Source organism: Plodia interpunctella, chromosome Z, assembly GCF_027563975.2.
Source record: "Plodia interpunctella isolate USDA-ARS_2022_Savannah chromosome Z, ilPloInte3.2, whole genome shotgun sequence".
Taxonomy (NCBI): domain Eukaryota; kingdom Metazoa; phylum Arthropoda; class Insecta; order Lepidoptera; family Pyralidae; genus Plodia; species Plodia interpunctella.
This window is the reverse complement of record NC_071324.2, coordinates 8,615,248-8,642,098: the sequence shown is the minus strand read 5'-3', so window position 1 is coordinate 8,642,098 and position 26,851 is coordinate 8,615,248. Positions and strand designations below refer to the sequence as shown.

General features: G+C 33.7%; 1 protein-coding gene across 3 annotated transcripts in view; it reads right to left on the bottom strand.

The window, feature by feature from the left end:
- Positions 1-26,851, bottom strand: part of LOC128682763 (glutamate receptor 1-like) — a 68,751-nt gene that overhangs the window by 6,783 nt on the left and 35,117 nt on the right. For all 3 annotated transcript variants that reach the window (XM_053767582.2, XM_053767583.2, XM_053767581.2), the window contains exons 5-16: positions 20,936-21,189; positions 19,185-19,334; positions 16,261-16,467; positions 15,597-15,704; positions 13,938-14,160; positions 13,672-13,760; positions 9,420-9,587; positions 9,093-9,224; positions 8,749-8,837; positions 6,263-6,419; positions 4,268-4,437; positions 870-984 (exon numbers count right to left, since the gene is read on the bottom strand). In XM_053767582.2, the coding sequence (XP_053623557.1) occupies positions 870-984; positions 4,268-4,437; positions 6,263-6,419; positions 8,749-8,837; positions 9,093-9,224; positions 9,420-9,587; positions 13,672-13,760; positions 13,938-14,160; positions 15,597-15,704; positions 16,261-16,467; positions 19,185-19,334; positions 20,936-21,189 (1,862 nt within the window). The remainder of the gene's footprint in view (positions 1-869; positions 985-4,267; positions 4,438-6,262; positions 6,420-8,748; positions 8,838-9,092; positions 9,225-9,419; positions 9,588-13,671; positions 13,761-13,937; positions 14,161-15,596; positions 15,705-16,260; positions 16,468-19,184; positions 19,335-20,935; positions 21,190-26,851) is intronic.

Genomic DNA, 26,851 nt, shown 5'->3' with positions numbered 1-26,851 from the left:
ATATCACTAGGTAGGCACAACTCCCTGAGCAGATTTTTGAATTGGCTTTCATACAATATTATTGCGCAATTGAGGGACAGACATCAATAGACTTATTTCTTTCATTGATATTCAATAGATTCTTTTTCAATTCATTTTAAGTCGATTTTATCAAGATATCACATTTATAGAAATTTCTTCAAATTAACATATAGGGTAGCCCACTTGAAGGTGGAGTACAACATTTTTTTGCCGCCATTTTGTTTTGCAGGTAAATATGGAAGTTGTTGCATGAAAATTATATTGTGTGGATACAGAAAATGTATTATGGAGCGTTTTGCGATAGAACAACATGTTTTAATTATTAAAACGTTTTAGAAACATTAATGTGGTGACATTGATTGGTCCCCAATATCATTTGATTTAACAACTCCTGACTTGTAGGGGCTATCTAAAGAGACGTGTCTATGCTAACTGTTCAATGAACTTTTATTAATTAATACAAAATATTTGAGACATAGTCTCTGAGATAACGCAGTAAATGTGTGAAAATGTGATGAACAACGCCATCGCATGATAAAGGTTCGCATCTGCGCTAGAGGTGGACATTTGTCTGACATTATTTTCCATATTCAACTACCGGCTGGCGATTACGAGTCTGATGAATACCGCAACACCACCGAGCCAGTGATTATTTTAGCGAAATTACGGATTACTTAGTTAATTCAAAGATCAACGTGTAGTTTATTTGTTTACTTGTGTAGATGTGTGAGTGAACGCGACCGAACGTGAACGCAGCATACGATACTTTTTTGCAGCTTACTGTGCAAACATTTGCATGCGCTGGTAACAGAACGCAAAACCTCTAGATGGTTGTCAAAAATTCTTACCTCATCTTTGGGTACATCGCAGTCGGACTTTTTACTGTTTAAAATCCATTTCCGCCAAAGAATTGCAATTACCCCTTCCTTTTTAAGACTTACTAGTGCTAAATTTATTCCTTCCCTGGAACAAAAACAATATCATATTTATTTTTGTAGGATTAATTTCTGTCCGATTAGTCCTGGTATACTTGTAGTTCAGTAAGTTCGCCGAGATCTAATTAAACAAACGAGTTAGGAACTTTTTTTTGGATACAAATGCTTAGCTTTGTCGTTTCCGCCTACCCTGGCAGAAAAGCTACCGTGAAGTGATTGGCAGGCAAGGCTCGCTTGATTTTGTCAAGGATGATATACGTGCCAATGGTCTGACAACTATCGATGTTGATCATGCGAAGGGAGCCTAAAAAGTAGGAAAGCTTAGTTTGGGCTCCGACGCTCGACGGCTGAGGAATTGACTAGGAAGATGTTCAAATAAAAATAGAGAGTGCTGAGGCCAACTGATTCAATATGTACTATAACGGCCCGTTCCGGCTTCGCTCGAGTAAAAACATAAGTGCTCGAGTAACTCTCCCTTAAGTGAAAACCGCTTAACAATCCGCACGTGCAGTAGTCTTTGCATTTATCGCGAATACCCCAACAGGATATAGGAACAGGAGTACACAACAAGAATTTATTTTATAATAGGTGCAAGGATTTTAATGGATACCTAAACATAATTCTGAAAAAGTTTTCGTCAAAATCACGATTGCAATACCAGCACGAAATCGGATATAAATTCGGAGCGCAGTTCAGCTGACTGGTGCCTTGTAAATTACGAGTTTTCAGTATCCTGCCGGGAATTACCGCATGCAGGCTCGATTTCAGCTGGATAACAGCTCTGTTACTAGAAATTTACGTCGCTATTCCAATAACTATACGTGTTTTCTTTTATAAAAGGCTGTAGTATGCACTATATTATTATTTAAGATTAGCTTTTATCATGATACGCACATAATAAACTCTCTAGTTTCAGTAAATCCTTTTATGAAATTTCCAATTTCTGTCATTGCCACTCAGTCACACTCAAGGTATATTGATAAAACAGAATTTCTAGAATCTCTTTGTCTAGCCTTATGTTTATTTTATGAAAAAATCGTCTGCAATACCTTTAAATAGATCCCATAATATATGGTATAAGTTTATTTCAATGTTTTAATTGCAGTTTGAACGCAAATCAAAGCTATTCAATACTACCGTTGGGAAATCTTGACCATTAGTATTAAGACTCGTAAATTATCCCTAAAATACGAGATCCGAAAGGGCTCCCAGAAGACTATAAAAGGTACTTTTCTCAAACCGCCCCTTTATAAGCCAGTCGGGAGACTATCATGAATTTGATGGTTATCTGTACTTTACCATGCATTCGTAATAAAAGATAATGAAGCTTGTCCCGATTCAGTAGACAAATAGAATAATAAATTGAGTTTGTTAATAATAATTAACGACAAAAAACATGAGACAATGTAATTAAGTAAAGGAAAACATGCAAGTAATCCGATCGAGGTAAAACAGACAATTCAATTACATAATACCTACACGAAACGTGTCTCATTCCTTTTACGAGTAATGCAGGCTTCGATTACTTATCATTAATCTATTTGTAATCAAATTTCATATGTTGTATTTGACGAGTGTCTAATTGTATTGTATAAAATGAATTATTTCTGTTTCGCAATTGTCACTTTTATAAGCTTGTAGGACTTGTATTAAAATTTTTTGTTCAACTAAAGCGAATATAATAAAATTATATATGCGATATTAATACTACGTAAATCATAGTTAGATTAGAATCTCCACACTTATAAAATGGTTAATACAATTCCATAATTGCATTCCGCACTCAAGATCCACTTTTATCACCACACGGTCGCAGCAGAGCTGAGTTTTATCGTCCTAATTCACGCTCGTAAAGCAATCTTCGCTTACACTGTAAAAATATATTTGTTGGGAGGATTTTTGATATCGTAAAAATAAATAAAATCAATAATCTTTTATTTAATGGAAAAACCAATTTCATTTTAATATCGTTTGTTTTAAATGCCATACACGCTTTTTAAGTAAAAATATTTCTTGTATCAAAACACTTGGAAATCGAAGCTACGCCCTCAGTTATTCCGGAACAGTGGTTTGTCGAGGCCAGCCCAGTTTATTATCACTTAAAGGATCGCATGAATACTTTGCTGTGTTACATGAACTATATACATCATATCATATTTCGGTCCCGGAATGACGACATGCTATTATGAATGCTTTTTCTTGCTTTTGTTTGCAATTTTACACACTATTATATACGATTATAAGCGGTGGTGGTGTAATGGCTAAGACCTGTGGATGAAAAGGTCCCAGATTCGATCCTACTCGTGCCATATGAGTTTGTATACAAATCTGACACATATATCGTAGTTTTCATCGACAACCACTTGCTTCCGGTGAAGGAAAACATCGTGAGGAAACCTGCACACTGGTTGATTATTTGTGTGTGATTAAGTTGTGTGTGAAATGGAGACATTGCCTTCTCCAAACCATCCATTAATAATTCCAAGAAAGTTGTCGTGTGTGGTCACTACATGTAATAACCACAACCCTCAGCCATGAGGAATACGACTATGAAAAAGAAGAATACACGATTGGTTCAATTCAACAGCGCAGTCACGTGACTGTATGACGTCGTAGTTGGGCCAACAACCAGCAACAGCATTAGACAATACTACCTGCTCTGAACCACACAATATCATAATAAATGTAAGTCTTTGAGCGTGAGTCACTTTCTTATCAATTAGTACTTAATTTTGCTTTTAACGTAATGCTACAAATTATTTTTAAATGTCATCATCAAATCGAGTGTGTTATTGCTAACACTGGTGTCCGATTTTACTCAAGTCGCCTAAAGGCATGTGACATGACTTGTACGACTAACTCCATCTAGTGGCAGGTAGGCGACTACCTGGTTAATAGTTTAGTTTGTAAAAGCAAGTATTAAATTAGTAAATTATAAGCAAGTGATAGTCGATAAAAACTACGATATATGAGTCAGATTGGTATACAAAGTCATTTGGCACGAGTAGGATACGAACCTGAGACCTTTCGATCCAGAGGCCGACGTCTTAACCATTCACCACCACCACTTAAAAATGTTATCCGTTTTAAATAAGATATTGACCTGGGCTTCGCTGACGATTAGACACAATGGCGTACTTTGCGCGTTTCGACCATGGATTTAGTAAGTACTTTGTACGGAGTAACTACTAACTCCATGGTTTCGACACTGGTTAAAGTTAACGCCAAAGTTGACTGCTCAAATCTGAAACTACAACACACGTACAACTAAATAAAAATACTTGTTATAGAACATGTCTATATGGTCTTACCTCAAAGGTGATCCTTTAGCAGTAGCAATCGCGAGATCAGTATGCTTGTAGCGGCACACCCGAGCCATGGTATTACAACCCTGTTTCTCCAACACCGCAGGGTACTGGACTATACTCATATCGTCTCCAACAAATGGTTCTTTCATTATGTTATTCCACGAGTACGCAATCTAAAATTTTACATTGGTTGCAGATAATCATAAAATGTTGTACAACATTTTATAAAGCATCAATAATCAAGATTGTTGTTAGTGACTTAATGAGAACTTCCATAAGGCTAACGAAAAGCCAAAAATATTGGCTACATACTAGTCTTGATAGCCATAAAATCTCAAAAAGAAAAAGTTTGTCAATAGGTTGTAAATGCAAAAAAACAGGTTGATCTTTGCTACTCAATTACGCCAATTTAAGCATCATTTTTTTCTATTACGGTTAGAAATATTATTTATAGTTTCAGATTAAATTTATTTTGTTTTATAAAGTAATAAATTAAAATTAAACTAATGTAATTAATTTTATTTTTAATAAATTCGTTTTACAATTTACAGGCTAGAAAATATATTGAAATAGCATTAAGAATCTCCATCACGACGGAAGCTCAGATCCAGACAGTTGAAACGATAATTATATTAGCGATCCGCGATTTTTCGAAATGTACATGTTATATAAATGTTAGACCTTCGACTTGAATCGCTATATCTATTAAAAGTAGTTTTAAAGATTTAAGCATACATAGAGATAGATAGACAGTAGGAAGCGACGATATATCTCTTGGTTATTTCTTTATTAATAACCTTATCTTCCATATGGAAGATAAGGTTATTAATATTTCTTTATTAATAACCTTATCTTCCATATGGAAGATAAGGTTATTAATAAAGAATATATATATATTACATAATATACAATTGATGAGCCGTCGGTCGGTTACGGTTCGCTATATCGGGAACCAAATGTTTTGCTATTTCGTATTCATTCCAAATGTAATTTCAATTCAAATTTACAAATATTAAACCTAAATATTGATACAAATAGGAGAGGTAATAATATTATTTCTATATTAATAATTTTGGATACTATACCTAACAGATATTGAACAACGAGTATATATACAATATAAACTTTAGATTTCAGAAGTTCACGTTGTTCGTTGTGGAGACCACTCCAAGCCCCGCTGTGAATTGTACGAGGTGACTAAAGGATATAAACCTTGAAAATTGAGAGGCAACAGTAGCAAACCCAAAGAGTATTGGCATTAGACATGCGACTGGTGGTGAAATCATAGCGATGTTCGAAATTTATCGAACTTCGAAGTTTTCTTATTTACAGTCCCCAGCCTGCAAGACGTACGATCGTAGGTAAATATCCGTTTTGTTTACCAACTTTTTTTTTTGTTGGTGAAGTGCAAACCCAAGCGGCATTAAGATTGTATAATTACTTTTATTAGTCAATCGCGATTATATGGAAAACATGTTTTACTGATAGTTAGCTCATATTATGTTTCTTCGTACTCGTCGAATTTTATAGTCCCTGTGAAGTTAGCCATTTTCCGCTACACAGGTCGTAAAACGCATCACGGTTATAAACTCAATGAAAAATAAAGAGTCGTATTCTTAAGTACACTATCAAGTTACGATACGCCTGAGCACGTTAGTTAATGCATTGTATAATAACTTAATTTTAGCGCCCCTAAGGATACAGATAACATTCTCATAATTATTATCTACACTTTTACACCACAATTTAAATGTAGAATACTTGTGACAAAGATTTTTCACGTTGCAAACCAAATAAAAAGGTTGATGACACATGATTTAAACATGGACGATATCTTTTCTATGCTCCTTGAGATTTGAACCTGCAATAGTAACAAAATTTTTTTCCAGTTGCTTCTATATTCACAATATTATAGAAAGTGCAATCGCTATAGCATTGTCACTTAGGTAATCTTAGAGCTTGTTACCTGCATATTGAAATAGGGCATGTGTCTCTTACTTCTGAATGAGTCAGGCCTGTGGGGTAGCCTGGAGACTGGGCTGGATCAGCGATCCTCTCCACGATCAGGTAAGCAGCTAGATTTGCTGTGTAAGAACAGACCAGGATCAAGGCGAAGAACCACCAAACCGTACCAACAATTCTTCCTGATAATGATCTAGAACAAAAAGTATGTTTGATTATTCCAGTTCTAATTTTCTACTCAGGTCGACAGATATCCATAAGTGCCGACAACTCATGTAGATATTTTGAACATATAATAATTATATATTCTCAACATATATAAAATGTTATAGCATACAGTAAAAAATTGAATACTTATAATAATATTCAAAGTACATAGGTACTTTTACCTTTCTAAGATTTTGCCCTTTACCTGAGTAGCTAACATTACTTTCTATTTCATAATATCATGAGTTATTTATTGACACATTTTCCTCATATAACTCGTTTATATGTTTGCCATTTTCCTCACTGGGGGGAATATAGATAAGTAATATTATTGCAAGTGGTAGCGCGCTTCGGTAGACATAACAAGGTGATTATCGTTCCTCTTTTTGTATCTTTATGTAAATCAAATGTAATACGTAAAATATTTTGATGATAAGTATTTTTGCTCTAATTGTAATACTTTTTCAACTCCATTATCTATCTATAAGTTTATAACGACAATTTGATTAGTACGACTTAACATAATTATATACTTTTCATAACGCACATTTTCAGGATGAGGTCATTAGAGTTCTGTTGTTGTACGTAGAATCATGTTTAAAACCTTGCGGACTACGGTGAATGATATCTTAAACTAATTATAAAGAAACACAATATGTAAAAATCCTAAAAAACAATATTGAATTACTTTTAAAAGATTTCTTTAACTACCCAGATTACTTTGGCGGCAAATGACGATACTTAGTTGTCAACACGTCCGCGGGAGCTCGATAAGTTTTTGTTATAACAGCTACAGCATTCGTACGTACGTGACCGTGATACGACCCTTTGAAACATATCGCGCTTGAAAAATAGGGTAGATGACATTTTTTAATTTTGATGACTATTTGAAGGGCCTTATATTATTAGAAGCACCATAATTTAAAAAATTGTGATATTCATATGTATAATCGTATAATGGTTCGTATGAGTTATTACAATGATCTTAAATACATCTATTTTTTCTAGAGTATACATATTTTTGTCATCTACCCTATTCATTAATTTTATAATAACAAAGCCTGAGAATTATGTAACCAACTTGTTTAAATAATGTCGTGCGTCCCAAGTATGCCCGGTTTAGCCCAAGACAAGGGAATTTAATCTAGAGCTTCAGCGCAATAATATTGACCGCATTGCTTAGCACACCCACATCGGGGCGAGACTTTGTTGTTCATTTTCTTTTCTTAACTATTCGTGGAGAATTCGCTTCGAATTCAATTTTATATGTAAGATATTACAAACTTGCCAGTGATGTTAATTTTTGAGTCATTATGAATGTTTTTAAATTTTCAAATCTTATTAAACTTTAAACCACTACACTACACTATTAAACTTTTATAACCATAAACGTTTAATAGTTCTATGATATAAGAAGTAGTTTTCAATGGGTTATATTATTATAGTCAAATAATATTTTTTTTATCTGTAAACAACAAAATATAGACACAGATGCATATAGTAGTTTCTGCTATAAAATAAAACCAGCTCACGTGGATGTAGTATGTGAGACGATAACAGATACATTTCTGCGATAGCTGATAGAACAATAGATAAGTATCCGCCATAGCTGACAGACAAAAGTATTGATGTGAGGTAAGTCGTCTGTAATGGGCGCCCTCCGTTTCGTATTACAACTTTTGTTTCTAATTACACTTTGCCGTACATTATTCGTACGTAGTCTAAACTTGTGATGCAAAAATATTGTCCCTGCAATGCCACATTTTTTTTAACGTCGAGTATTGATAATACGTTTTAATTTTTTTTTATTTGTACGTTAATTTGAATATAAAATCCTCCTGCTATAAAAAACCTAACAATAATAATTCTGTGTCACTTAGGCTAGGCAAAGCTTAAAAAAGACGACACAAAGCAGAGCCGAGCCGAGCTAGAAACTTTGTTTGTTTGTGACTGATATTTTTTATATAAACAGATATTTATTTAGTTTTTATTCAGATAATTTTATTGTGCAAAATAATATTTGTTCTTTGTAAATTTTATTATTAATTAATGGTGTTACAAATTAAGGAAACCAAAATTAGGCGATACTAAACTAAAATTAACTGAAAAATGTTTCAAAAAAGTTTGTATGCCAAGCTACATAAGGAATACAAAAAATAGAGGAATCAATATACATAAGTTGGTCATAATATCACAGTCAAATTTACGAATCTCAAGAATGAGCACCGACATTACGGTGTCCAAGCCCTCAACCGGGAGGGAACATATAAAAATGAGAAAAATAGACTCTGTAAAATAATTTTAGCCACACTTACCGAGGCACAACATCGCTGCCTTGTTGCATGAAGGAGCCGAGCGAGAACCAGAATGAGTTCCAGATGCTAAAGTCATTGTGCAGTATAATCTGTGGAGTTGACAGTTAATCATACACTCGTCTACCTGCGATGATCTACATACAGAGTAAGTCAAAATACCTTTATACATACAAAGTAATACCTAGCGTAATGCGAAGTTTCAAGAAAATATGCACTTCTAAAAATAATTTTCAGTCGGGTCCACTATAATTAATACGGAAACCTACCGAAAGTTTTAAAAATATTTTTATAAACTTGAAATGTCTGGAATACCAAATAGAACTCATGAAAATCAAAATATTTACCTCGTTAGTACTGCTGATTGGATGATCCAAATGTGTGTCAGATATGGATATAGATCGCCATTCATGGGGAGAGAATCTTGACACAAGAAAAAGAACAATACTGACAGCGAAAAAGCTGAACAGTATGCACAACTGAAAGAAAAATGTTAATTATTTAAGTAAGCAAACTATTGTTTCATTATCACAGATTCAGTACAGTACAGACAGTCTGAATATTGTCCATATAGAAAATTCAGGTGACATCCCTGTAAATAAAATAGTTTCAACATGCTAATGGATATCCAAATACAATATAAAGTGAGTTATTATTAACTATAAAGTACTTACCCAAATTTCCTTAGAAAGAGGTTTGAGAAAGCTGAAAGTGTCCGAAAGCTGTTTGGGTGTCTTTGTGTTCGTAATTGGGCTGTCGATTGACAGGAATGGCTCACTGAAATCTACTAATTTCTCTCTATCCGGGGTCACAGCCAAAGGACCCAAGGCTATATCTGCGTCCTGAAAAAAAAATCAATTCGAAGCAGTTTCCCTATTAAAGATGATGATTGAAAGCCGCCGCAATCGAATACGTGTAAAGCACGTGGGAGATTCTTGAATGGAAAGCTGCTGGTTGCGCTGTGTATGTATACGTGTACGAGTATTAATTTGTACACACATTTGTTTTTATTGCAATATGGTAAAATCTAAACTGTACGTACGTATAACACATATTATGTGCTGTATAGGCCTTAAAATCATTATTTATTACATATCGTTTGACGTTACAAATTTTGGAGTAAAAAGTGTTTAGAAAACAAAAAGAAATTAAATTATGCCATAATTAATCAATTAAAGTGACATTGGATTATATGAATGCAAGTATAAATTTTATTTTGTACCCAGGCAACTACCGAAATTTATGCACTTGGTTAGAGAACAACGCGCACAACAATTATTACCTAAATCTATTGCAATATTTTTGACATTAGACTTTAATAGTTGATGTGAACGTTCTTAAGTTTTCTCAAGTTAAACAAGGTGCTCTCTTATCTCTGCATTCTACTAAATTGAATTAATCTTGTGAATTAAAGCGCGTAATAACTCGTATGCTGAAATGAAATTCGTAAGATTAATTAATATTAAAAAGTTTGATGAATACACATGTTATTACAAATGTTGCAAAATGAACTGGAACTGGAATACATAAAAAAAATATTTTTTTCCAATCACACAGAATTTGCCCCAAAGTAAGTCGAAACTTGTGTTTCGGCGGATACTAACTCAATAATACTGTATTTTACAATTAAACATATAGATAAACATCCAGTATTTAAAAAAAAGATCACAAGTCTTTGTAAACAGGTAACTCTGCAAAATAAAATATTTAAAAATAAATCCGAACAAATAATTTACCTATACGACGAATACATTTCGAACAAGGGCCCTTCAAAAGAATTAGCCACAATTTTCTTAGTGATGTCAAAAAAAAGGCACGATCGGTGTTGAACGATCGAGTGGGCGAATTCCTAAATTCCTAAAACTACAATAATAAACGTTGTGTCGTAAAATCACTACTTAATTTTCGAAACATAAAGGCTTATTTTTCAGCGAACCGTAAACTTCTGGATATCACAGTACACCCGACATATACAAAAATATATAATGATATACTTGTAAAATATATTATATTGAATCCCTTACTCTTTCACAATCACTTTTTGTATTCAGAAAATGTATTAGTATTTCATTGAGGTTGTCGCGAAGAGAGTAAATATGACAACACCCTAAAGATACGATTTTGGTGCGACCCCTTGAAGATTATGAGATGAGCTGTGAAGTAGGTATTAGGGTTTACCTCGACCTCAATGGAATATACAATTTTGTATTTATTTGGTAACATATCTTACTTTGTTGTAATATAAAGGTTAAAATTAAAATATTTTATATTTTTACGTCGTGTTCGAGAACAGTATTTTTAGAAAAATTTAATTTTAAATTTATTATAATCTAAAAATATATTACAAAATGGATTAAAAATTCTGTGAAATAGATTATCCAATTGATAGGAATAAAATATTTATGTTGTTGCTTGCCCTGCTATATATCAAAATCACTCCTTACTGAAATTAGTAAGAAACATTTTTTTACTCATTCCAATATTGCATGTTCACGGGCGAAGTCGAGGTTATAAACTAGTAAAACAAATTTAGGTTGATGTGTTTAGAGGTTTCCGATGTCATCCAGTTGTCCAAGTTAACTCATACCATTCTCCAGTTACCTTTGTACTAAATTTATTGCGAAAATAGAGTGCATAAGAGTCACTTTTGAATACTCAAGGATTTATTCAGAAATGAATATACATCACAGGGATTTTTCGCGGAAAATTTAAATTATATAGTGTTATGTACTCAAAAAGCTACGAACTGAACTGGCATTCCGGAACGACAACTACTGGGAAGAAATGCCGAGAGAAACTCATTTAAACAGTGTTTAGTCCCGACCATGCCAAAAGGGTTTAGTTTTTGTTTTTACATATTTATACGGGGCTAACACATATATATTATATATATATATATATATATATATATATATATATATATATATGTTAGCCCCGTTATCAAGTCAGCATTTTCAATGAGTGCTGTGAAGCAAAGCGTCTGTAATCTACGAAAATATTCATCATATTAAAAAAGTACATTTTTTGTCATTTTGTAATTGTCAACACTTCACTCTTGTCTGAACTATTGTAGAATATAAATTCTAAAGCTGAGTTTACAAACTTGTGTACATATCATTTCTATTACCTATTCCCTATTTATTCCCTGGTCTTCAAAATAGTACACTTTTTGTATGTCTCAAGACATTGTAACTACCGTCATAAGTTAAAACGAATGTTAAGTAAATATTTTGATGTTAAATTAGTTTCATTTATTTTTACTCCAAATATTAAAAAACCACAAAATACTTGAGGTACTGTCGTATTTGTCTGTCTGTGTTATATTACTATTGCAGTGAGTATTCCAAAACCATCACTGGACTCTGCAAATTGAGCTTTAGTAGTGAATGATGAATATCCGATCATTACTGCCCGTAATGATATTATGCGGCTCAGTGTTCGGATGCCATACTCTCAAAGTCAAAATCTGGGCTACAAAATGGAGATTATTCACATCTAAATTCAACCGATAAGCCCACTATCCCACTATACGTTGCCTTCGATTTTTAACTCTTCTTTTTGAACTCTTCGCTCAGACTATCCCGCAAATAAAAAAAATAAAAAATCATTGATAAAAAAATAGAAGAAGGCAACAATATAATAGTGTAGAAGTAGCACAAACTGCCTGCTATCAACAATATTTGTTACAAAGAAAATATAAAATATTGAAGTGTGTTCCATCTAGATTCGGTAAATCACTTTTATAAAGTTTACTCTACACCACCGCCGGGATTGAAACCAAACAGAGTACACTAACTGACGTGGCGTATTTCGGAGCAAAACGTCGAAGAAATAAATGCATTATCTATAACGTTCAGGATATATTCCTCTGAGCAAACTTCCCCTCTTTAGCGCGGCGTTTAATAGAACAGAGATTACTTTTTCCAGGAATGTTTTTGAAATACTAAACGCTAATTTTCGACATTTGTGATTTATAAATGTTTGAAGCTTTAATTTGACAATTAATTTATTTAATGTATATTGTATTATTATATTACAATAAGTAGGATAGTAAAAATATTACATCATCTTAAGATGAAATTATTTTTTTTTACGTAAAGGTATAAATACGGTTTGACTGAATTTTATGGTTGGGAGAAATTTCCTGATTCTATTCGAGAGAAGTGACTACGAATAATTCTTACATTCCGGAGACCCATATTGATCCACTCCACGCTATGGCACAATGTTTCATCCACATTAGAGAAAGCCATTCACGAAGATTTGAACAGGTCGAGTCAGTTTCCTAGTGCGGATAGGCCATGATAATCCCCTCTCTCACTCACGGACTATTAAATGTGCCCGTGTGCTCTTCCAATCGACGTTTATACCTAAATCCGTTCGAGTACCGGAGCGAGTAAACTCGAATCCATTGAAATTGTATTAAGTTTAGAGTAGTATATGACATCCTTACATATTATAAAATAAAGTCATCTACCACATCTGTCTGTGAGTCTGTTCGTGATAACTCAAAAACTACTGCTCGGATCTTCATGCGGTTTTCACTATTAGATAGAGTAATTCCTGAAAAATATTTTGGCGTATTTTTTATTCATGTTTTTAAACGAGTAAAGCCGGGACGGGTCCTAGTCATAAATATAAAAATTGCACGCTATGCAAATTTTGTAGCATATTCCATAACAATTTGATAATATTCAGAAAGTAAGTATCTCACAGAGTATTTTACAACTTAAATTTATCTAGGATAACTAAATCAATGTCCGCTTAATTCCAGAATATTTTCATCCCGTTATATGCAATAATAATTATATGCGTGTGTGTGTAAAACTGTTTAAAATATTAGAAATAAAGTGAAAATGTGTTTTTTTTTAGTTTCACGTCATAGTCATTACGTTAATAATCATAAAAACAGGAATAAAAACTCACCTTTCGCACAACTTCGCTAATTAGTTCTGACAGATTGTCCAATGGGTTTTCAACGCCATACTTGCGATCCTTCACGACCTGTAATTCATCTAAAAACAAAACAATAATCAACAATGACAGCGTAAAACAAATCGCATTTTTGCGTTTGCAGATTTAAATTTAATGCATTTTTACTGTTTTCAACAAATATTTGTGAAATAATAAAACTAGAACAAGAATACAAAAAAAAATAGACTTATATTCAAATCAAACTAATAGATACTTACATTTAATACCCATCTTTTTCGCAATCAAATCCATAAGGTCCTTACAGAAGCCTTCAAGTTCATCTTTTTGGCCATACTCAGCGGATTTTTGCATCATGTAAGGCTCTTGTAACATAGTAGTTACGATGTATGTTTTGTTGGTCTCATATGATGCAGGGGAGCGGAGCTGGATATACTTCGCGTGTACTGGGATCAGACCATGTATGTCCGACCATGTAGCTACCTGTCACCAGGTTAGAAAATTTCCGTAAGCATGAGTTTTGCTTACTTATAAAGTATCTTATAACTTATGAGTAACACATCGAAAATTTAAGGTACCGTAGTTTACATAAATATTATAAAATACGTTAGGATTATTACAATTTAGTCCAGTAGAAATTATTTATTTATAAATTGACATCGAACTGTATGAGTATGAATATTGTTAAAAATTGTATTTCGCAAATGCATGCTATATGCTTAATTAAAAAATGTTGGTTACACTGAAAATTCGTTACCTAGTATCGAAATATCGACACAAAATATTTTTATCACTGTATAGTAAAACAACGAGAATAGGAACGTAACATAGTGTACATCGTTTCAGAATTGTGTTCATTACATTTTAATACGGTCTGACAAGAGTCTTTTGTTAACTGGAATAACTATTCCAGTTAACAAAAGATAAAACCACAAAAATGTGAACAAAAAGCTGCTCTTGCGAAGAGAGTTACGAAAATTCATTAACGGAAAAGCTCCAGGTACCCAGTGTAAAAATTGAGGGAAACTTTTTAACGCATTGATTTATGAACGCCACAAAATCATTAGCCAGTTCACGAACAAAAGTCGGTAAAACAAACTTAAAATGAATTCGAGTTCTTGTAGGTACGATTCATTTATTTGGTCGATAAAAAGTTTTTTGGTGTTACGATTACTTAATGCAAAAGATTAACTATTTTATCGTACTAACTCAGGATCTTTTTCTCGGTACCTACGTGTGAATTACTTATTAACTTGGTTAAATGAATATTCATTATAAACTGAAACTAAATCATACAAATTACATCGCATTATTTTTTTACTGATTTGAGCAAAGAACTTTCCCAAATCTCGATAAATTTGTGTCTGAGTAATTGATGGTTGGCATGATGAATATAAAAATATACTCATCCCTGTCTGTTAAGGGCGGAATACATTATTTTATGTTAGGTCCTCCTAAAAGGAAATGAAAAAAATATTTCCTGTGTACAAAACACAATATTAAATTAAAACTTTAACCGAATATTTTTATCTGCCGAAGCCATATATTTTTATCTGCATATGAGTAATTATCATTTTAATGTAGTACACAAAATAAAAATCCCTAAACCAAAATTTGGAATAAAATTTCTACCTTGCCAATTTTTAGGGAAGGTACTGACAAGAAACGAGAGGAAATCATCCCTAATCCACATTAATAATATAAAAATATATATATCAAATGTTTTGTTCATAATGATTAAATTCAAATATTACGAGATCGGTTTTGATGAAACTTGACTCATAGATAGAGACACAGAGATGAACGGATCGTTCAGGAATAACCACTATTTAGATATAAATACATAGATAGAGATGATGCATGGATACTACTGTCGATATATGAAGGTTAACTTATTCGATATTAGAATTATAACTTACCTTCAACATGGCGCTCTGCACAGTCATCTCGACAACTTGCAATGTAAAATTATAACGATGTCCTTCGTCATTGAACGATATATTTCCAGTCAATCCTTCGATGTCAGTCTAAAATAAAATTGATATTAGAATAAGCACGTACGTACTTATTATTTTATGATTATTGCTTACTCCCAATAAGCATGTAGGTAAGTATTTGTTTGATAGTAGTTCCAAGAGTAGAAGATATAGGTATGTTTTCTATCAAAGACAAGGGCAAGATTAAACATGTTTCAAAATTGTAATAAACATTACAACAAAACGTTGAATTATACATTAAATGTCATTTTATCTAGAAAATTTATCATTTGCATCGTTGATTCGAATCACGCATTTGTTGCGTTCCAATTTTTTAACTTTTTTTTAGCTGGCCAGTCTCATATATTTTTTGTGTGAAAAAGAATTTCGTTTCGTCATGCACGTAACATTCTGAATACTAGCCAAGCTTTTTTTATAAATTGAAAACAAGTGGATACATAACAGACTAATCACGAATTTTATTAGATATAAGTTTACTTGTAAAAATTAACTAGTAGTTAAATACAAAATGTAATTTTTGCACTTTCCAATTTCATAATGTCATAGATGTTACAATTCTGACGAGCAACCCTAAAAGTATTCATACCTTTTTGATCAGCCTGGAAATCTTATCACCATGTTCGAACGGCACCACCCAGCTCTTCCCAGGGTTGCAATCAATTACTTTGGTGGAGTTCGCCTGCCCGGCCGCGCGTCTCAATGCGCTCCTGAATGCGTCCGGCTTCTTCCTCCACAACCTTCCCAGGGCATCCATTAGTACTTGCACACCATCGTACATTAATGCGGTCTGAGCCTGTGCAAAGAATACAAGGCGAATATAGGATGAGAAGCATGGCGTCAAGAGGCGTCATGGAATATTCGGGATAAAAACACTCTATTTGCTTTTCCAGGTCGATCGAAATTCATCCAGAGAATTATTAATAAAATCAAGATAATTTGTTATGTCGAAACAAAAATAAAACTGATAATATTCTTGTCATGTTGTATTACTTATGAAAAGGGCAACTAATAGTAATTGCACTTGTTTATTTAGTTAACCCATTTTAATTAATGGTACGTACAAACACATGCAATGTGAATGCGTAAATAATTTGCAATATAACTTTCATATACCTCGGTAATATTTGCTTGTTCGCAAACATAATATAATATCAGGAGAATGTCTACATTCATCATACATTATATTCATGTTAACAACTGTGATGAGTTAACTTTACTTGGGAACAATTCCCTTGTGAACGCGAAGCAGAGCAGATGAGTAAAAAGGCCTAAGGCCCCATTCACACAAAGAGCTTTTTCACAGACTTTTGAGTTTTGTAATTATTTCAACAGAAATAACATTCGACATTAAAACAACCGTCCAACATATAGTTGTAAAGTTTGAAAAGTGATCATAAAACAGTGACATATGCACTGATAAAATTGCTATTCAAATGTTCTTTGCCAACGTTTTTTTTCCATCGCGAGTTGTAAGAGTGCTCGTGTGATCTAGGCCTAAACGTATTTATACACAGAAGTGAGATCATATGGAATAATAACTTATGCATTCAAAGGTACTCACGGTTTCATTACGGACCTCAAGTTAGTGAGTTCTAACATGCATAAATGTGTTATTACCCCTTGGGGAAAGTTTTCTCCGCTCAATGGATTTTGCCACCTAGGGTGAGGCGCTTGGTTATATACTTAGGCACGCTTGCGTCAATTCTAATTTATGGTAAATGTTTCGATTTCGTCTATAATAAATTGACCTAGCTAACTTTTTAAATATAATTTGAATCAACATAATGATAATTGCAATGAATTTAATAAAATTGTATTAAATAAATGGAATTGAGTACATACATCAGTAGTACATAATAAAACAATGGAAAAAAAATCCTGTACATTGAATATCTTTTATATATATAAAAGCGAAAAACATTCACTCAATCAAGTTCGAAATCTCGAAAACTAGAAATTCTTTGCCAAAGGGCGTGGAGTAGGGGTTGCAGGATTGTATGAAATTTCATCAATTTAAAATGAAATTTTGGATTTACATTTACAAAGTATCCAATCCATTGCCGTGGGATTTGCGATAAAAAACTGCCATTATATGTTTTGAAATTTAGTACTATAAAGGATCAGTAGATGGCGCGGAGTGTATGTTAAAATGCGAAATGGTTAGCTTTTTTACAGTTCCCGCGACATTTATTGACTCCGGTCCCGACACAAAATCGTAAAAGTACGTTTGTTTGTTTGGTAGTTTATACCTCTTCACACTTTGTTTACTCAACAATCTGTAGTCAATTGCATGAGTATGATGAAGGGCAACCAAAAAGTATTATTCCTGTGGGATTTACTAGAAATGACTCTGCAATATTGCATTGCATTATTTATCCATTCATACAATCTCATGGATACAGAACAAATCACTTCTAGCTTCCAGGTCCATAATCTTACTAATTTTCTATTTGACAAACACATAAGGTTGTAGAAGTTCATCTGAAACAATCATGCTTTTCCCATGGCCTGTACAATATTTGCATGGATGGGTGTGTCCAGCCCTCTTCACGCTCTACCTACTCAACTAATCTTCTTGAAATTTTGCATACATATACTTTGAAATATGAAGGACATAGGGTGCCTCTTATCCCGGAAATTAAATGTTTCCGTAGGAAATTTACGCGGGTGGAGCCGCGGACAAAAGCGTGTTTATGAATACCTATTATAAAACAAAGTCCTTTTCTTCTGGTCAATATATTATGCAATGCAACATATAGTTAATTACAAAACCAGTACGCTTATTATATATCTTTCCCATTATAGAGGAAGACAAAGCGAACAGGGTGAGAATCGTTATCTGAGCGAATCGTGTTAACTCCCCCCTCACTCGCCAAAGTTGTGGTTGAATAAATCATAACGCAGAAAAATAGCGGGTTTGATGGTAAAATGAAATTTGGGATACTACGGCTCTTTTGACCTGGCTTCAAAAGATATTTTCTTACTCAGTATTCAATTTGCAGCATTAAATTTATTTTGTTGCAAGATCGTAGGTTATGGTGTCTTTTATTCTCGAGAACATTCAAGATCTATCAGAATTATCTTATCTAGTATTTTGTGTTTAGATTAATGGTTTAGCGATAGAAAATACCAAATGTGATTTTGTAGTACACAGGTACTTAAGGTTATTATCATGTGGTTTGTCACTATGACCTGTCGTTTACCTAAAAAGAACCAGATAAGTGCTATCCATAACAAAAAATAATCAAAATAATGTATTATTAATTCGTTAAATTATTTCGAAATGTATTAATATTAAAAGAACATTTTTGAGTAAAAGTGAATTAAATTTATTTTTAAATTATGATTTTGTGATGTGTTTTTCTGTTACAAAGTTTATAATGTATTTAGTGATTCGACAAAATATCACCATTCCCAACGAAACAAACTTAGAAAACTGGGTGCTATCAATCGATAAGTTTAATTTGCGGAACTTCGGCACATGGTAATGAAAGCGGAGCTAGCACTTACCGATATAGTACCCTTAAAGCGGCCGTCCATTCGACGCAAACCGTCTGTGAAATCGCGCACAATCTTACGCGAGTGGTCGACGATCCTGAACCCTGTTATGTTGACTGCTCCATACTCTGTGACTTCGTTTTCCCAGTGATCGTCCATTACCTGTATTGGAACAAGATCTGTAGATTCGATGGATCTTTTTTAATACTTAATAGTCGGTTGTACCAATCATATTTAACATTAACTTTTACCTGCACAGAAACGCCATATTTTCTAGAGGCGCACAGTTCGAATTCAAGTTGACTGGTGCAAAACACCCTCAATAGCCCTTGGGTATCCATGAAAATATTATAGCGATCTAGTTGCTACTTTTGAATACCACATCATTATTTCCTTTAGAAAAGCATTACCTAGCCTAGTTCAAAAGGGGGAAACACTTTTTACCTGCTACCTGCCTAGTGAAATATTTTATTCAAAGGAACAAAATTTGGCCAGTTGTCATCTATTCGTTTAAACTTCGCAAATAAAAACATCTATAGGTATAGGTAGAAATCAGTATTTTGGTATCGATATGAGACCGAATATTTATTTACGTTGGTGTACCTAAACCGAAGATTTATTTAGGATTAGAAGATCGAGCGCACGTGTCAATATCGACATATACCTGCATACAATGTAGAGAACTGTTATTTGGGTTATATAGTAGCATCCTCTTCCTGATGTATTTCTGTAATTTCGTAAAAAACATCTACTTATTTGTTTGAACGATGTTTTGTTTTATTAATTTTATAAATATGAAAATAAAAACGAATTCAAGTTAACGTCAAAAAATATTGATTGGGTGATGCTTGATCGAATATGTTCCCGTACTTATATTAAAAGTATATTAAAAATGTAATATAATTATTAAGAACAATATAATTTTGAATTGAATAAGAATATAATGCCTGAAAGCAATTACATAGCCTCTAAATAGGTAATAGCATAACTTCCAAATTAAAAGTAGGTACTTAAATTTTAAACTACTTTTTATTTCGCATAAACATTTTTATGAAAATATTTGTTTGTTCAAGAAGGATTTTACTACAGAGGTACAAAGCTTTAATGCATTGTATTTATTGTGTGTCCTTCTATACAAAATATTCTGATATATTAAAGAATGTGAAATGCAAAGGGCATCTAGTCTATTGTACGGTTGTAAGTCTTGCTGTTGGCACGAATAAATCCTATTGATACGCACGTCGTCCTCCGTTCAATCACTCTGTGTGGTTATATATTAGAGCTATGTGGGAGCAATGGGGCATTCTTAGGCGAGCACTATTCCGATAACCCAGTACATTGTAAATCCGTTGTTAAGGAAAAACCAAACCGAAACCCATAGAGGATTTTAACGCTGACGTAAGTTAACGTACGTCGATATTTCAAAAAAAAATCTACGTCGTTCTGCCTTGATCCGACAACGGAGCGGAAAGAATTGAGCGGTGTGGACTTATTTGCTCCCCGTTCATCCATAACAACCAACCTATATACTAGAACAAATTCCCCGCTAGAATCTTCTTGGCTGTGCTCTATCACACTCGGTACACAAATTTTATATGAATCTTTATACGAATTTCCAATCAGCTCCGCTCGTATTGTTTCAAAGCGGAGTGGAAATTTCGATCATTCTGAATTGTAAAATGGAGATAAATAGTCAAAGTTTGGGATTAAACTTATATACCGCTGGGTATTTTATTTCATTATAATATCAAATATAAACCTACCAGTCCACTTAGCATGTAATGGTAAGTGCGTCTCCCCAACTGCACTTTCCTGACGTGACTGATTAGAATATTCTTCGCGTTCTTCGTGTTGCAGTCGAGAACGATCCTCTTGTTACCCCACCGGTCATGTTGTTCCAGGGTCAGTAGGAAGTCAATGGCATCTGTTGCGTTGTTGATACGCTTCACCATGATTATCCGGAATGCGGTGTGACCAGGCTGCATAGACTGGTAAAGCTGCTGGAGCCGTAGAAGACCTGATTTATGTAAAAGAAATAATGTCAAATTCGAAATCATAAATATTTACTCTAATTTCTTTAAACAGTGATAGTGATAGTGATATTACATCCCTTAAAAATATAACATGTCGTTCAAAATATTATGTACGTCATATTTTTATAAAAATGTTGGCGATACATATGTTAATATGCCCTTCCATCGGAAACCTTGTCTTAAGCCACCTTTTTATTTAAAAAGTTACCAGTGGTTGTTCGAAATATATTTTTTAACAGACTCTCAAAGTGCCTTTTAAAAAATATTGTTATTCAGATTACAACTCATACCTAGTCCTATTTTCGGCCTCAACTTTTTGAGTGCATACGAATTTAATTAAATTAAACGTCCCTAAAACAAGCAAGACGAAAATGAAAAAATACAGAGAAAAAGTTTTAGTTGGCTGACAATAAAATATACAAGAAATTAGATTGATTTTTAACAACCTCTTGCTAAAGTTGTTGCTTGGTCTATAGATTTATTTCCTGTCTCCATCCTATCCTACCGGAGATAATAGATCTAAACGCATTTGCTTATTAAAATAAATAGTGGGTAAGTAGCGGGATAAATACGAATTCAGAATAGATTAACTATTATTGTGATTATGGCACAAACAGTCACTTGGTAATAGACATTTGACCACCCTCATAATGCCACGAAGTTGAAATTGATCATTCGTTTGGCTTCCAATTAGTTCTAATGAAGCACCGTAATATCTGACCAATCGCACAACAATATTAGATGGCTCGACCATTACCAGTACATTATGTTTTTTGTATCTAATTGCTAACGATATAATGCCATTAAATCTTGGTATGTAATGTTTGATGTGGAACTCTAAGAGATTCCACACCAACCAAATTGTGGCTAGTTTAAGTTAGATTCTATCGGCACAGAAATAAAATTATGTCATCGAAAACATGCTGTAAAAAACCCAAGTCTCGCAGCTCAGTTTTTTTACCGGAAAAATTTGTGAAATCCACGTTACCATGTCGACTAATTTATTTAGTTCCTACTTAAGGAACCTACTGTCTTAAGTTATTACGCAAGTTATTATCTTATCAATATTAAAAATCTTTCAGGTTTTAAATAAACAGATCGACTTGGCCATCGCATGAAAATACAATGTATCTTACAAGTAATATATATTTATATTAGACTGTTTAGTCTATTTCGAAATAGGCCTGAATTGTCTTCGAGAAAAGGATGGTACGGCCGTGCTTTTTTTGCTCGACTTGCGCCCCCGCAAGCAGCACTGCCCCCAGATTATACTAAAGTAAATATAATAGATTATTTAACTATTTAGTTTCACCCTATTATATTCACCAGATATCAGTCCATGGATGTTGCATGATGTGGCTAGTGACATATGGCTTTGCAGCTAATAGACACCAATCGTATTCCCAAAGAGGGTTCACTTCACACGGTCCGACGTAAGACCAAGAACATGAATGAGATGTTTTTTTTACAGTGACTGTATTTTTATGGCAGCGTCATATGTGAAAACCTCCGCGAATCCGCAAGGGTGAGAGACAGAGAGAGAGAGTTTAGTAAAAATTGAGCGATACCCAAATGTAAATAGGGACACAACGGTCACAAGTCCCGGGGCAAGCGGGACGTGCCGCGGGTCGCAACAATGGGTGATCCCTGCCCCTGTTGATATCATAGCAATTTCTGGACACATGACTAACTTGTGCAGAGAGATAAATCACGGTGATGAGATTACGGCAAAAGGTAAAATATCAGCGGCGTACCGATTAAAATCAACACCACGTTTAGTAGTAGAAAATTCATATGGTTTATATGTTTATATTCATACGTGTTCGGAATACATATACACTTTACTATGATTACACTAAGTTTTGTCTCCTTTTTTAACTTTATTTACACTGACCTTTCAATTCACATTTAAAAACACACATGGTCAAATGGTGGTCAAATGATCAAACTAAAGAAGCTCCTTCTTTAGTTTGACCACATATGGTGTGGGCACACCAGATGTGGTTAAATGATCAAACAATTAGGCAACACTTAGTATTAAATATTTATGAGAAACTGTTAGTTGAATTTTAATTACTGACTACATTTTAAGTTTCTACAATTTCACATTCTATTAAGAATGTGAAATGTAGAAACTTCTTTTCAATCAGAAACATATTTTGCCTCATAATGATATCGCAAAATCAATTTATGTAAATAATGATATCGAAAATATGTTTCTGTATTTTAACAAAACGAGATTTGGGCGAAAACTAACATCACATAATTATTGCATTTGGGCAAGATTTTAATTCAATGTGTTTGAAGAATTTGCGCACATCTCTAAACGATTCAAACGATTAATCGTATTTGTGCCTTCAAGGCAAAATATAAAACATCAAAATACCTACAAGCAAAACTTACAATGCCAACTTTTAAACTGTTACTTGGGCCTACTCGGAATTGATATAGATCGTTGCTAAGCTCAAACAAACAGTATCCAAAACAGTTTCCCTGTTAGGAGATAAATGTGCGGACGGAATGTGGTGAAAGTTTGCCCGCGACGGAGTGCGACCATGTGCTACTGTGACCCTTGAGGTTTTCTACTGGCGATAGACTAATGGCTTCTGACGTCAGCTGTGCCCATGCATGGGTTTACGCCCAGTATTTTTGCCATTCATGTCCAAAAGGTTCGGCACAAATGTAACTAATAGATGGGTTTGCAATGGACTTTACGGGAAGGAATTGAGAAATTATCAGACGAAAAGCCATTTATGTGCCTCTTATAAAGATGTCTATGCGAGTTTTCAAGGGTATGAATTTGATGTAAATGATCATATACTTCTAATATTAAAGTTTGGATTTGTGGTGTAAGAATGTTTGTTACTCAACCAGGAAAAATTAATATTACATACATTTACGGAATTATTTATTTAGGACACGTTTGTGAAAGATCATTTAAATATTTTTTATTGAGACTGATAAGAAAATATATTACAATAAAAACAATATTGTTTCTGTACTCTACAATTGTATTAGCGACTGATTTGTTTCTATTACCAGTTACAAAGATTTCTGTAACTACTTTGCTGGAAACAGAAGTTACTTGTCATTACAAGCTTTATTATGTGAAGTGTATAAATACGCTAGGATGCGTTTGATTATATTATTTGATTTGTTTGACATAAAATATGATTCGTGATACAAAATTAAGTTTTTATTACATAATTATTTGAGTTCGTGTTTACACACGTAAACAAATAAAATACAAAGACCTAATCTTCAATAACGAGGCACCCATTCACCAATATTTACGTAATATAATATTAATCTCACCGCATATAACTAAACGAAATATTTTGCAGTTTTAAATTTACTTGTTCAAAGAGCATTAAATACTGTACTCAGGGAATTCTCTCGAAACTAAAGTAAGGCTATAATTGTCGCTCGCGGAAAGAGAAGAATTTAAGCCTTTTGATTGTCTAGCTGACAGGACTGCGGTTTGCTAACCTAGAGCTGAATCATTTCAAAAAGCCTCTTTGAAATACGATGATTAAGAGCGATCTTAGTTGACAGCTTAGGTTACACCAGTCAACTTTGACTCAGCTCGGAAAATCGCAAAGTACGCCATTTTGCCTTAATAATAGCGTCGCGCAAGTGAAAGGTAACCATAAATACATATATACTTAACTAACTGATCCCCGTGGAGCTACCCGCAAAATTATTCAAAAAAGCATTTATGTTTTAATACACAGTAGCACCATATTTTTTACAAAGCGTCATTGACTGAGTTTTTGAATACGGGAATTTGCATATTCACTGAAATCCCTTCGTGCTCAATACAAAATTTAAAAAATCTATTTCAGAAAAAATGGCCCAGCCTTTTGAGCGTGAAGATGTGTAAACATACTCACAAATTTTCGCCTTTATAATATTATTGGGATGCGTAGCCAGTTGTAGTGACTTGTGTGGACGATTTAAGATTTTATATTATCTAAGTAGCAATACTTTTATCTTAAAATCGCCTACACAAGTCGCAATTCGCGTATCTGCACCTGGATGGGGTGCAGATAAGCAAAAGATAAAAAATAGCAGTCATTTCCTTTTCTATTCATAGACTTTGTTGCTGTTCTGTAGCACTGACAGATTGCAATCGGTTTGTGTACATTTATTGCAATTATTGGTTGAGAGCAAATCGAATAAAGTTAATTTGTATTCATTAATTAAAATAATAACGCGTATACATGATTGGTCTAGAATATTTTGCTTTTAATCATTTTCATTATATAGAATAATGTTTCCCGCTGTCTGGCGGTCCCTATGTACGTTTAGATTATTCTTAGAACTACGCAACAGATTTTTATGTGGGTTCTTTTTCGATCGAGGCAGGTTTATATGTAGGTATATAGCATGCATAATATTGCACCTGTGTGAAAGTTTGGCTGGTCGAACTGTAGATAAAGTAAACGTACTCCGGTAAATATATAAGGTATAGTACTCATATTCCTTACGGGGTAGCCGGGCAAAGCTTAGACAGACTCTGAAATAATCATTATTAGCGTATCGACTCGGCGAATCATATTAATGACCAATAATAAGACGTCACCAACACAGCATTCTCTGTGGATCCTTTAGCGTTCAAGCGTGTGCCATGATATATATAGGTATATAGGTACCACATGAAAGCAGTTTCATATATACACATTTGAACATATTTTATGAGCTTCAAAATAATGACAACTTTGCAGAATCTCTAATAGGCCAAGTCCACACCAGTTCATAGTCGGTTAGCATAATATTTTTACAGCAATTTAAAAATTCATTTTGTGCGAACAATCCGTGTCTCACTTTCGAGCGTAACGACGTCGTTACAAGGGCGCTGATCACAATAATGCCTCGGTTATTATGTCAACTTCAAGTTTTACACTTTTCAACGTTTTGTTTGGCGAACATATTGTCTGAGTTTCGGCGAACTTTTGAAATTCTGCTTTATAAAAATAATGATTTTTGGTCAAGTTTAAAACACTTTTATGGTTGCTGTAACCACATCAATTCTAACAAACATCATATTGTTGTAGATTAATTAATAAGGTATCCTTTAATTTCATTGAGGTCTTCATTATATTTAATACTAGCTTTTTCCCTATCCTTCGCCCGCGTGAAATTCATAGCAAAATCTCAGTAATTTTTTTATCGCGTACTCTGCAAGACTGGTAAACATATATGATTCAAATTCGCATTTTTTTCTCATCTTTAGTTCAATTTTCTGTTTCTCGCTGCGTGTCTCGTCCCGCAAACTTGTCCAATCCCGCTTCCTGCTATATAATGTAGATATCCCGCACCTACATATTGTGCCATCATGTTTTTTCGTTTAAGTGCCAATTTTCAGCTTTTTATCTTGAAAATTTTATTAAGTTAAGTCCCATGCAATCGTTCAGCCCCTTTTTGAAGGTGTTTTCCAAAAATCCTCTCTTACTGCTCACCTACATGCCTAATTTCAGCTTACCGCCCAGCAGTTTCGGGTGTACGATGTCTGTCAGTCAGTCAGTCACTCAGTAACTAAAGAGTTTTATACTGACATATTGATACATACTGCGTTCACCCTCTTCTGTAATCCTCTCTCACTACGCAAAGGATGGCTGGAAGAGATTGCTTAGCAATAAGCCA